The following is a 13,603-nucleotide window of genomic DNA, read 5'->3' on the forward strand; positions in this document are numbered from 1 at the left end:
ACTGCATGTGGTTTGGGTTGACCTTGTTAGACCCTCACAGGAGTTTGTATACTGCAGTCTAGATCACTTTAATGTGCTCTTTATTCCTTTATAGGTTCTGTTCTTGTAACTGGACTGTAAGTTAGAGGATACTTTTAATTCTTGAAATTATTCTAGATGGAACTGACACTTTCCAAATAAACAGAACCTGTGTGGTGTCTTGACTTTAACTGGGCACGGTAAAATCAAAGCAATACATGATTACAGATTTAGCCATTCTTGATTTGAAAGAAAATAATTCTTTGGTTTGTGTTGCATCCGTAAGCAAAGTAGAAAGCAGGTACCCAGACTATCTTAGCAGAGAGAACTCTGACATATTCATTTTGTCAGTGACTCACTCCTCAGTCACAAGGTTTGATTAGATTATTCAATACCATTAACTGTGCCGTTCATTGGAGTAAACTTGTAGTTGATAACTCACAGTTAAACTTGTGCATTTCAATGAATTTGTGGATTGTTCTTATCTGGTGGCTTCGGAATTATACAGTAGGTGGCTCACAACATTTATAAGCATAGATATTGAGAGTTCTGCTCCTGCTTGATTTCCATATATAAAAAATGATCCTGCACGATAAACTTTTTATCAGGCCTTCTTTATAGCAGATGACAGCAGCTTCCATCAGGTGATGATTTGTGGTCGCAATCCTGAAGTGTAGTAAAGTAAAAATATATATATAATTTAGTTCCATTCATTCATGTATCGAAGAACTTTGTCCCACCGTTCCACCCCGATTCTAACAGTGCCGGTTCGAGCTCTCTCTGCCACGTTTCACTGATGACGTAATCTCTTTTGACAGTGAGCAGAGTTACACTGGAGATGGCGAGCTGTGGTTGAAAAGTAGGGGTAATGAGTTGCGCATGCTGCGATGGCGCAGGGTAACTAGGGTACTGTAGTCGGCTACAAGGTGACGTTATACCACGAACGCTAAAGGCGCTTGATTATTGGACTACAACTCCCGTGAAAGCACGGGTCGCAGATCGCTTACGCTAGTGTAAAGCCCTCTGTTTGAGGAGTTGCTATTTCCTGGTTAGACTGGCAGCCATTTTGGGTTTGAAACAACTAGGCTTTGGGTTTTTGGAGGAGTAGTTACTTTTAATTTGACAAAACAGTTCCAGTCTCAACTTCTTCACGGCACCGGGGAGCAGAGTTTTATTAAAAGAGTGGGTTGAAAGTGACATGTCAACAATGAATCCCGAATAGTAAGTATAACGTGCCGGTGATGACTGTGTCTTTTGATCCACTGATGTGTTGTGTGTGTGTTCGGCTGTTGAAGAAGTTGATTGTTGAAAGAAACAAAAGAAGGTGTACGCAGACAGCTGTATTTAAGATGATGTAATCGCTGCACCCCTAAATTACCAAGAATTATGTGTTTCACGTGTGTAAAACCATTGATAAGACCATCAAATAGCGTTTCTGGAGCCCGTTTTCGTGAATTTACTGAGAACAAGCGAAGATCCGTGGTACCGTGATGACAATTTGAATGCTAATTCACATTTTACGTAAATGTGGGCTTAAGAGTGTACCTATCCAAAGTGGACAGATGACTGGACTATAGAGAGGAATAAACTACTTCACGGGCCTGTGTTTAAAGCCGAGAGCCTCAGATCCTAAGAACCTTATGTAAACATGATTTGTTATTTTATTACTATTAGGGATTGTATGCACATCTGACTAAGTAGAATATAGATGTGTGTGCAATTAATATTACACGACAAAAACCGTATCTGCGAAGAATAGTCCAATCTAAGGAATTTGACGTTTGCTAAAATGCTGCTCCTTGTCATTACATAAGACTGGTGCCTATAGCCTATAGGAAAGCAGCTAGAAAGGTGCCAATAGCGGGTAAATACGGTTCTGTACACATCTGTAACGGCCACAGCAGGAGGAGGGTTCAAAAATCAAGCTTTCGGTTTTGCCGAGACGTACAAAAATCCCCTCAACGCCTGTCTGGCCGAAAGAAAAAGACAGTGTGTTTTTTTTGCTGCTATCCGGCGAACTATTGCTACGCGAGCACTTGTTACTTTCACCGTTTAATCCCTGGCTCATGCATGATCAGACCTCAGTTTGTGAAGGTTAACGCCAAGTAAAAACGACCTCCGATGCCCAGGCGGTGATAACCTTTTGAGTCGACCTGGAGCTGGATGTGGTGGTTTAACCAGACCAGGGGGGGACTGTGGTGTTCATTTAACACATTTCCGATCTCGTCAGTAAAAATCCGACGATCTTCGACCTGCTCTTCAGGAGACACCCATCCTTTCAGAGCGAGTCATGTGCCGGTCACATGGATCTTGCAAAATACATTGCACAGGGATCTTAAGCAATACGTGTTCCAGCCTTTCCCGTTGGTAGAGCTTTTGGCATCGCCAGGGTTTCAGTTACAGAGCAGTAATTGTTGAAATGGAGAGGGGATATTACATTGACAAGGCTGCACCGCTAAGTCGGTCTTCATTTTTTTGTTGTTGTTGTGCTTAAAAAAGGGACGACTAACAGTGGAAGGACAGCATCCCTCTTTTAACTTCCTGTTTCAGTCGCTGGAATAAATTTCAGGAAGAGTAGATGCGCCTCTTAATTGTATCAATTCAAATGAGGCGCTAGGGAACTGTTAGGTAAATGGTGTGCGGTTTCTCGTCACTTACACTATTGTTTAATTTCCTTTGTAAAAGTAACCCTGGATTTCTGTTGACTTTTTTTGCTTGCAGCAATAAAAAAAAAACCTAAAGATCATAGATGAATCGTGGGTGTAAGAGGTTAAACGCTTTTAGCGTTATGCAGTGATAAAGCTGTATATTCTCACTGGCCGATTGGCTTTTTTTAAACTTGGTGAGAATCCTGCATTATGGTGTCTGAGATGCAGGATTCGTGCCTATCAAACTGCACCTCAAGACAGGGTCGGATGTATTCAGTGCATGCCTGTGTATGTGACATGTTTTCTAAAGTTCAGTAATTGTATGTTTGTATGTGGTAGAACCGTGATTGATGTCGTAAAAAGGGCTGTTTATCACTTGCCTCTGAATATTAGTTCTAGTATTAACAGGATTTTGATGTACCTTTTTACCAAAACTGGTAATTGAGAATTGTCCTGGCTAGAGAATTCATGTTAAAAGATAAAACCACTCACTGCAAAGCTGTTGGAAAACTATTAGTGAAAACATTTTGGATTGTGTGTTTGAATATTGGTTGTCCACAGAATGAGAATGTGTGTCGGCGCCTGTTCTTGTCATTTTTTTTCAGGACAATCTCGGTTAATTAAGAGGTGCTTATTGTATATTTTCTTACAGAGGTCTCTGTGTGTAAACTACTATATTGTCTTTTTTAAGTTCTTCCTGGTATTAACCAAAAGTACCCTTCTGTGTGAAAGATGAATGTGTAACATGTAAACTGATCACAAGCTAATCATTTTCTTTGTTTCTATTAAAGCACAATATTGCCATTCCAGTACACAGTAGAGCAGCACCCCAAAAAGCCATTTTAAAGAGATAAAAAGGGAATTCAGACACTCATCCTGGTGCTTTGTTCTTACAAATTTAATATTATGCCCTCTTTCCCAAATAGTAGCCCTGCCTTTTCTGTCCACTGGTGTTTGCTGTCCTATATCGTCATATTATGGACAGTTTCCCTGTAGTCAACTATGAGGATGGAAATACTAAACCTTTCTTTCTTGCAGTAGCCTGTATTAAATTCCCTTGTTGTAGCATATGTGTTGTCACATCTTTAATGAAGTTAAACAGTTAATAAAGCATGATCATTTCTCCGGAAGCACAATTAGTATGTGCTCCTTAGTCTTCTGACAGTAAGGCGTGCTATCAGACTACAAGCCTGTCCCTGTGGCCTGTGTTAAGCACTCACCCCCTGCACACTACTATCTTGTACACTGTTCCTATTGAAATGACAGTATGACTGAGCCCTGGCATTTCAAGCAGAGTTAAGGCTCAGGCTCTGCACCTGTGAGGTCCAGAATTTGTCAGTTTGGAAATTTTGACACATGGCCCATTTACCTTAGACAACGCAATAAGATCTTATTTCAGTTTGGAGATTATGAAAAAGCTTCAGAGAGAAACCATCACTGTGTGCTTAAGAGCAGGATGTTTGTAATATTCCTCAGAGTTGGGGAGTCACCTTGTAGAGATACGATAACTATGTAGCATGCATTGGTGAGCCGCTCCAATAATGAGAACATGACGGTTTGGAATTGCAAGGAAGAGTAGTTGTGCAAGCAGGTATGTGTTACCCCCACAGACAAAGCCTTTCATTCTGTGTACGAGTCCACCAAATAAGGACCTCATTATAATGAGTGAATTGCACAAACCAAAAAATTCAGTAGTTTTCTTAGGTTGAAAAGGTAAGGATTTTGTGGTAATTGTTTCCTGTGTGTATTTTCATATTGGCCTTTGTCCTGTAAAAATAATTTTGTAGCCCTTCCATAGAACGGACATTTAGGTGGTCCCCAACACTCTTCTTTCTGTTTATTAACATAGTGAAGTCAGGATATAAGCTGAAATAATTAGTAGGAGTTTTTGTGTTTTTCTCTTACTGTTTGCCACAGGGAGCAGTTAATTCTTGTTTCCTTTCAAATGTATTATAATAATTAGATACCATATCAACAGGTTAAATATAGTTAGGTCTGTTTTTTAAACAGTGGCCTTGAAAACAATTTTGTGTAAATGTGTTCAATGAATTACCCCAAAAGATACCTCTAAAATATTTTTTCTACCTCTTCCTCACTTGCAATAAATTCCATTATTTCTCTGCTTGTAACGGAATTGTATTGATTGGCACTTGTATTCAGTCTGCTGCTTTTCAACTCCTCTCCAAGGTTGGATTCCTATGCATTCAAGGTGGAAAGAGTATTTAAGGAGACAGTATGCTGATCACCTCAGATGACCTCTGCTGGCGCAGGGAAAGAAATGGCTTGGAGATTAAGCTAGGTGCTCATCAGAGACCGACTGTGTCTAATAGTATTTTTCAATACTATATCGCTCTCCATTTAGCAGAGTCTTTTTTATTTAATGCTTAATTCCCAACAGTTTTACAGGTTTGTTTGTCAGCTCTTTTTGCTTCTGTGCTGTGTTCTCTAAAGGTGCACACATTTTCAACTATTTAGTCTTTACTTCATGAATAGTGACTGCCCCTTTTCCTGAGAGATAAACATCATCATTGTTGTTGTTTAATTCGAGTGCACAGCCCAGCTCGCCCAGCCCTGGTAGTGCCCTTGTAAGAAGACATATCCTGCAGCTTATTGAAGAAATGAGCGGCTATCCAGGAGGTTCAGAGCTGACCGCACCACAAGCTGCCTGCTTCTGAGAAGCTGCGGGAGTCTCCGCTTTGCCGGAAACCAGGATAACATGGGCCGCCTATTCCCAGGCCAGCTCTCGCTGGCGCTCGGCCACGTGTGTGCTTCCCCTAGTGGAATCCCAGATGCAGTGCTAGTGACGTGACTCGGGTTCGAACCCGCAAAGTTTGGATCATGGAGTTTAGCCTGTGCCTTGGGCACGACGCTGCAGTTCCCCAGCTTCAGAGGAAAATGTTCACAGGTGTCTCCATATTCATTGTCTTTGAGCTTAATGGGATTGACCCATCGCCGTGCCAGTGTGCGTAATCTTTATCATGAACACGTGTTGAAAGAATGTGCTGTACATCCACATAAGACAAAATATATACTCCTGTCTTCCTCGGTTTTCTTAGTGTTTAGATAGAGCCCCCATTTAGTCTTAAGCTCCTTGAGTTGAAAACTAGTTACCCAAAATACATGTCCCAAGTGGGCGTATAAAGATGGTCATCATTTAACAATGGGCACCGTGGAGAGCTTGCAAGGATCTGCTGGGTTTGCTGCTTCTGCAGAGGTGGGGTGGAGGTCGTTTCCTCTTCAGATGAAAAAGATGTTGTGAACCCTTGAACCCAGTGGAGGTAATTGCCTCTTCAGATTTCAGCGAAGACAGGCATGCCGACTTGTACCAAAGCAACTGTCGACTTGTTTTTCGTGGGTAAAAGCGAAAGAAACGGTTTTTAAAGATTTTAATATCTGTTCTGGCTTTCTCTTATTTTCTGAAGCACATTCTGTATTCCAATATGTTGGTGTCGCAGAAACCGCACTCCTTTTAAAAACATTTTGGAATTATAATTATTATATTAAAATAAATATATTTTTACAAATTATTATAATTATTCTAAGGGAAAGTTGAACACTGTTTTTAACAGTTATAGTGTGAATAATAATACATTAAATGTATAATAATGACTGCAATTTTGGTTGCACCGGTAGTGGAGTATAGGCAGCAACAAAATGTTTTTTTTCATGTTACAGTGCTTAACAATAAGGGAAAAATACAACGCACACTGTCTAATTTCCTTCAAAGACTTCTTGCAAATATCACATTCAGAGCAATGTCCTTTAAAGGCTACTTCAGTGTGGTGGTCATAAACCATTGCTTTCCAGCAATTGTGGAAACATTTTTGACCCAGATTGCTGCCTAATTAGAAGTAATTCCACATAGATTTGTGTCTGGGGATTTATTTGCAGCGCAAATGTGAGAGAACGGACTAAGAACTCAGCAAAAACTCACTGTCAGATGTTTTATTCTGCTAATTAAATAGTCTTATTACAATTGCGTGCACTAATAAGAAAGGTACTGTTATTTATGTGCAGGATGGTTGGCACGCTTTTTATTATAGATTGTGTATTAAACACCAAGGGAAAACTACTTTCAGATTTGCATACTATAGCCTAATTATTTATGGCATATTCAAAAAGTACCACAAAAACATGTTTTTCATCATTTACATTTAGTACATTTAATATCTTAGAATCCTATGTGAAATGCAAGTCTTTTTTACACAACACAAAATATTTATTTTGAACATATGAAGGTCTGGGTGTATCTCTCCTTGGCGTGGCAGTAAATGGCTACTTCATAGGGAATTGTGGGAGTGAGCATACAATGGAATTGTATAAGCTTGGTCATATAGACGATCCTTATTCCAAACCAGGTATGTGATGCAGTGATGAAATTCTTCATATTGTATAAGTTGAAAATGAAAATGGGGGGTCTTGAGAATTGAAGGATGACAAAAAACTCATTCCTCAAAGATGTGAATTTCTGCTTTGATGTCTGCCTTTTTTTCTCTGATGTGTTTGGGGTTTTTTTGTATGGCAGAATTCAGTATCCCTCTACAGTTATTCCCACTGAGGTACTATTTTTGGGATCAGTTTGGTAGGTTCAACAGACATATTAATTAGGGTGTTCTGAACCTGAATGTGTGAACAGCAGGTTTTTTACAGTTTATAAATGGACTGGTTTCTTCTAGTGAATAAACTTATTAAAACAAGTGCCTTTAATGCATATTAACTGCAAGTTAGGTGGAAATTTCCACCCGGTATTGTCCGTAACCTAGGACATTTGTAGTCTCAATTCACTTTTCTTAAGCAAAATCAAGATATTTTTGGAACCACAGTAGGTTTGCAGTCTGAAATAGGAAGAGCAGCACTGTTAAACCCATTCAGTGATGTGGCAAATCCTAGACAGCCAGGAAGCGCTAGGACCAGAAATTTCCTTCTGATAACAGCTCACGGAATCAAGTCTCTTCAGATGAAGCAGAATGTTTTTGTTAAACAATGACTGTAGCTGGATTTGGTTTAGGCTGAAACCCTCGAATTGTTTAACTAAGGTGTATCGATCTCATGCAGGTCGGACAGTCAACAACCGTTTGGGCCCTGTGCCATATTTTCAGGCTTTTGGGATATCAAAGAAAACCTTTCCTTAATGTATTCCTAGATTTAAGAAACCACCAACATAAGTTGTGCTTTTTTATTTTTTCTTACACTGTACTGAACTTTCATGATTATTCTAAAAATAAAAGGATATATGAAAAGTGTATAGTGCTATATTAATGTGGCAAGCCTGTGCAGAGACACAAATGTTTGGTGTGGGTTATGGATGCAAGTGCAATATAGTCGCAGAAAGCTGTGATGATCAGAAGCACTTCTGCTGCATTGACATACCTCTAAAGTCCCAGAAGATTAGAGAAAACCATTTCCACTTCCTAAAGCTGCAGAAGATATGTAAACATGCTGATCAGTTTAGACATCAACTTAAAAACTGTTTAGACAGATACCTCTTTGATGTTTCAGGCTGTAGGTGCTTACTTATTTCTAGTTTCTGCAGTCTGGGTTGTGGCGAGATCGTAGCTAGTTGATTTCGGCGGTTATTCTAAATGCCGACTGCGGTGCCTGTTATTCACTTTTTGTTTGAGATCAGCGCACGTTTTTCTAGAATCCAGTGAGATTCAGTGGTGCTCTTCAACGTTATTGTATCGGCATGTTACTCATGGCAGCGTCCCATCTTTCATGCCAGGTTGAAGGTCCTGGTGTCTTTTTGTTGCGGCTGTGGAGAGTAGTTCACACTCCGTGTGGTATCGGTGAAGGCCGGAATTTCCTGCACTGACAGCAGCAGTGTCAGCAGGAGCTGAGAAGGCACTCTTGAACTAATTTGTAGACCCCCCTGTTCCTGCAGTGTGCTGTATTAAAGTGTTTTTCCAGTAGGCCCTGTTGTGCCTTAACTGTTTCATAGGAAAGGGTCTATGTAAGATAGCATGTGAGAACTGTATCAGTTTTAGGGTCAGTCACTATAAATTTTTATTTTTTAGTTGACCGAGTGACTTCTCAAAAGAAAGATTTGATTGTTATACATTTCAGGACAAAATATACTATAGATATGTTAAACTGCAAATTGCTCTACTGTGATGGAACTATTCTGAAAGAGGGTGTTGTCCTGATTTTATACTTTGTGATTTCATGTGCATTTCTTTGTGTTTTCCAGTGACTATTTATTCAAGCTGCTTCTGATTGGCGACTCTGGTGTGGGAAAGTCTTGCCTACTCCTTCGGTTTGCAGTAAGTTCTCTACCCTTGACCTCTGCTTATGACCGGCCCTGTTTCTGGACTGAATGTACACACAGATAATGAAACTTTGGACTATAGTCAGAATTGAATTACAGCTGTTCATCAGTCAGCCCCAAGTCTTACAGGCTAAGAAATCTTTTTAATTATGCCTTTTTATGGTAAATAAGTTACTAGCTTTGAAATCATGGTGGCCTCTTCATTTTTTGAGTATACTGTACTTCCTGATCATTTACAAAGTTCTGTAGCCATTTGGAGTATATCTGTCATTTTGTTAGGTGGTGAATATATTTCAGCTGTCAGTGGACTAATTCTGTATCCTTATTTTTTCTCTCCATACAGGATGACACATACACAGAAAGTTACATTAGCACTATTGGTGTGGACTTTAAAATAAGAACTATAGAATTAGATGGAAAAACGATCAAACTTCAGATTGTAAGTATTTCCTTTTCCAATCATGATTATAGCATATTTGACCAACGATAAAATCTTGAACTAGATGAGCATCTAGTTTTTTAATTTCTTTTTAATTTCAGTTTATTCAGTTTACTCATCTTCTTGAGAGTATTTTATTCTTGTATTTTTATTTTTACCTGTAGTACATTCAGTGTAATTCTTGTTAACCAAGTATCTCACTGTTTAATTTAAAATAGATGTTTATTAGAGAAACAATGCTACATAAATGGTGCAAATTCTAGTCTTGGAAAGACAGAAATGAAAGAATACAGCACTGTATAGTAATTTTCTTAGTCTTTTTCCTGCATAGGACTCACTGGATTTTTCCTGTGAAGAGAAGTGCTTAATCAAAATAATCAGACCCTGATTAAAATTTAAAAATATATTTTTTTAATCCGTCTCTGCGCCAATGCAATAAAAGTACAGGGTTCTAAAGCAAAAGAGGGCAGTCAGCTGTAATGTACGTCTCTAAATTGCTCAATTTTATTTGATAATACCATCCCTAGAGCTAAAGTTACTTTTGCTTGAAATGCCTTTGCTGTGGAAACACTCGTTGTGCAAGGGTTGTGTGTCTTGGAGTGCATTTTTACATTTTAAGTTCTCCTCTTTCCAGTGGGACACAGCAGGACAAGAGAGGTTTCGAACGATCACGTCGAGTTACTACAGAGGAGCACATGGCATTATAGTAGTTTATGATGTTACAGACCAAGTAAGTTACATTTTTCCCCATCATGTCCTAAGACAGAGAATTTCTAAAATAGAATAGCATGGTAAGTCAATCAACTGAAGTAAAAAAAAAATGTTTTAAGTGTTTGCTGAACTATTGTATTTCCCCCCAGGAGTCTTTCAACAATGTCAAACAGTGGCTACAGGAGATAGACCGCTACGCCAGTGAAAATGTTAACAAGCTATTGGTAGGGAACAAGTGTGACCTCACTACAAAGAAGGTTGTGGATTACACAACAGCAAAGGTACAGTTTGGAATAGGATTTGTTGGCAGAAAATATTGTAAAGTAAATGTGTTAAAATTGTGTGAATTTGTCATTTGTGCTGTAGTGGCTTTATGTGGAGCTATATTGCCCTGAAAATTTTAAATTATTCTGGTGCTTTGTGCACTTAGTTTTTTTTTGGTTTGAATTTGTTTGTCCCTAGAGACAGCCTGACATAGGAACCGTCTAAATCGGCAGTAGAGCAGCATTTACCCTTGTGTGGATCCGTCGGTAAAGAACGTCTTTCTGGTTTGGGTTTCAGGAATTTGCGGATTCCCTGGGAATTCCCTTTTTGGAAACCAGCGCGAAGAACGCCACGAACGTAGAACAGGCCTTCATGACGATGGCGGCGGAGATTAAAAAGAGAATGGGCCCGGGGGCCACGGCTGGCGGCTCAGAGAAATCCAACGTCAAAATCCAGAGCACTCCGGTGAAGCCATCCTCTGGAGGGTGCTGCTAAGGGCCTCCCAGCTCCCTCCCCAGGTCTCCCATTTAATAAGCCCCCCGAGTAAAAGAGAAAAACAAAAGTTGCCTGAATTGTACTGTATGTAGCCGCACTACCACAGATTCTCCAAACAAGGTCAGAAATGCAACGGTCAGCCCCTTGGCTGCTTTTATCCCCCCAGTCCAAGACCGCTAACTTCATTTTCAGAACTGTTTTAAACTTTGTTTTGTGTGCAGGTTTCCAAATAATTGTGTGTTAATCCCATTGCATTCCTGCTGCAGGACGGTTCTGTGGTTGGGTTCGGTCATGTTTTCTTCTTTGTTTTGTTTGGGTTTTTTTTTGTTTGTTTCTGACATTTATTTCGGCAGGTGTAGACATCCATTTAGGTCCTACTCTGAAGATGAAGTTCGGCAATTGTGTAAAAACGAACAGCACAACAGTGTTTCACGGTCTATGGCATTGATAAAGTCTAGTGAAATATGTTATATATGTAAGATCTGATTTGCTAGTCCTGTAGAGAGATAAATGGAATAAATTACATTATCTGACTAGTAGTTTAACTTCATAATCTCTGCATATAATTTGTGGCTGCAGACTATTGTAATTTGTTGCACAATATTGTAACATTAAACAACTGAAGAAATGTTTAATAAATATTGTACTTATTGGAATTCCTACCAAACTGTATGATAAACTGTCTGCAATTCTTAGTGGCATATGTAGAATACATTTTGTGTGTTTTATTTATTCTACATTTATATGGCAAATATATTGTACCAGTAATTTAGGTTGTGTTTGCAATGGGCGATTACCTGTGGACACCTTATTGCAAGTGGCAATAGCAGAATTGCTTATATGAAACACTATGTCCTTTTTCATAATAAAGGCAACTTAATTCAGTTTTAAATGAGCTGGAAAACACTTCATAGCTACGTTTAAGAGCACTGTTGTAACGCCTGAGTATTGCATGTAGTTGTCCTGGGTCAGAATGCTTTCTACTCTCCCTTCGTTTAAGCAGCTCACAACGTCTTAGCAATGTTTCTATAGCTGTATTTAGATTCTTTACATTTACGTTGTTGGATGACTGACAGTGAATGTGTGCTACTCCCTTTTCCTGTCTGTCATTTTTCACAGCTCAGGTGTTTGAAATTACACGTCCCTTGAGAAAATAAGTAATCCAGTGCCCTTATTAGAACTTCAGAAGGTGCCGTTTTCAATTAATGAAAATTAAACAATGTAAATGACACTTAAGTAGTCTTATTAAAAGAGTTACCCTTTAAAGAATACCTGTCTGTAAAATCCCTGAAAAAGGATAAAAAAAGGTATAATTTGATTTGGCCACACCAAGGTTGTGTAACTTCAAATTACTCTGGACAGAGAAAAAATCCTGCAAAAATATTCTCAATCTTACATTTCTTGTTTCAGTTTATTATGAGTTTTTATTTTTAGGGGTTGGGAGGGAGTGGTGGGATAGGTGATAACTTGTACATGCATTTAATCTTGAAAATCGTGCACGAACTAAGCTAAAATAATGGGGTAGTTTCTGTATCTCAAAGTCATTTTATTTTCCAAAGTTAGTGTACATTTAAACTTTCTATTGACATGTAAGACCATTTATTTGAAGTTGCACAGACTCGCCTTACTTAAGCATTTCCCATGGGAAATAAGAGTTTGTGTTTCATAAGGTCTAGTTTGTAGTGATTGGTACAGTTTACATAATTGGTTGAAACTTTAAAATTACATTATTTTCCATCTGTCACTTTGATTCAGAAATCTATGACCTTAAGTGTGCAACAACACCAAGTAAAAGGCAAAGAACTCTTATGTCACAACTGTCAAGAGTCACTTAACAATGTGGCTCTTGTATACTTACAAATTGCAGAATATTAAAGTAAATGCATTCATTTGACTTCACTTTATTTCACTAGATTTCAGAGTTAGAACTTGTTACAATATTTGTGGATTTAATAATTTAGGTAAACTTATCTACCAAGTTTTGTGTAAGTATAAATATGTAATGGACAACAATCTTAGTAACAGTAGTTCAAATTCTCTTGATTTTAATGGTCTTCATAGTCAATGGAAGGCACAGTACTGCTGAAGCCTGTACATTTTTACTGATTGACAGACAGTAATTGAAAGCTTGTTAAAGTTGTGATTTCTTTACATCAGAGACTTGCAGAATTGCTGCAGTCCTGTGGACTCTAGGTTGTTGCTTAATAAATTGCTTACAGTGAGCAGGGAATTTGTTCTGGCATATTTAATAATTTACAAGTTACTTTTTTATTTTTTTTTATAATAAACCATGGGATTTTGTTTATAAGAAAATACACAAGTTATACCTGAAAAGGTGGTCCAGTCATTGTGCACAATATAGTTCATCTGCCAGTTGAATCCACACCTGCATGTAAGTGCAGATGTCCTCCAGTTGAACACATGCACATTGGTAGGATGCTGTTCTGTATGTAATTACCAGTTTCCTTTGACTGGATGCTATTCTTAGACTTAAGGCAACAATGAAAATAAATTTTTGCTCAATTAAAACCTGGCAGATTCATATGACTGAATGCATTTCATTTTGTGGGAAATAAAATACTGCATATCTAATATAAAGTAATAAAGTGTTTTTGTTGTTTGAAAAAAGCATGGGAATGCTTCTCTATCTACTGTAATTTGATCAACTCATTTCTTACATAAGCACCACTGAAAGAAAGGCATAAACCGGGCCTGTCCTGGGCTGTAGACAACAAAAGACTTAACAACTCCCAGCAACAAAAA

At 38.5% G+C, this 13,603-nt stretch overlaps 1 protein-coding gene across 1 annotated transcript; it reads left to right on the top strand.

Moving 5' to 3' along the window:
* The first annotated feature begins 1,046 nt into the window (after positions 1-1,046).
* rab1ab (RAB1A, member RAS oncogene family b) lies at positions 1,047-13,369 on the top strand. The gene is made up of 6 exons (XM_006638599.3): positions 1,047-1,239; positions 8,854-8,926; positions 9,275-9,370; positions 10,005-10,100; positions 10,231-10,362; positions 10,643-13,369. Exons 1-6 carry the CDS (start codon positions 1,217-1,219, stop codon positions 10,838-10,840), a joined length of 618 nt encoding a protein of 205 aa, XP_006638662.1. The 5' UTR covers positions 1,047-1,216; the 3' UTR covers positions 10,841-13,369.
* Positions 13,370-13,603: the final 234 nt, after the last annotated feature.

This window comes from Lepisosteus oculatus, chromosome 17 (genome assembly GCF_040954835.1).
Source record: "Lepisosteus oculatus isolate fLepOcu1 chromosome 17, fLepOcu1.hap2, whole genome shotgun sequence".
Taxonomy (NCBI): domain Eukaryota; kingdom Metazoa; phylum Chordata; class Actinopteri; order Semionotiformes; family Lepisosteidae; genus Lepisosteus; species Lepisosteus oculatus.

Bases quoted from the DNA above. Each gene is read 5' to 3' on its own strand.
- rab1ab (XM_006638599.3), top strand. From the start codon at position 1,217: ATGTCAACAATGAATCCCGAATA. The intron at 9,371-10,004 runs GTAAGTATTTCC...TCCTCTTTCCAG, and splicing joins AAACGATCAAACTTCAGATT to TGGGACACAGCAGGACAAGA. The intron at 10,101-10,230 runs GTAAGTTACATT...ATTTCCCCCCAG, and splicing joins TTTATGATGTTACAGACCAA to GAGTCTTTCAACAATGTCAA.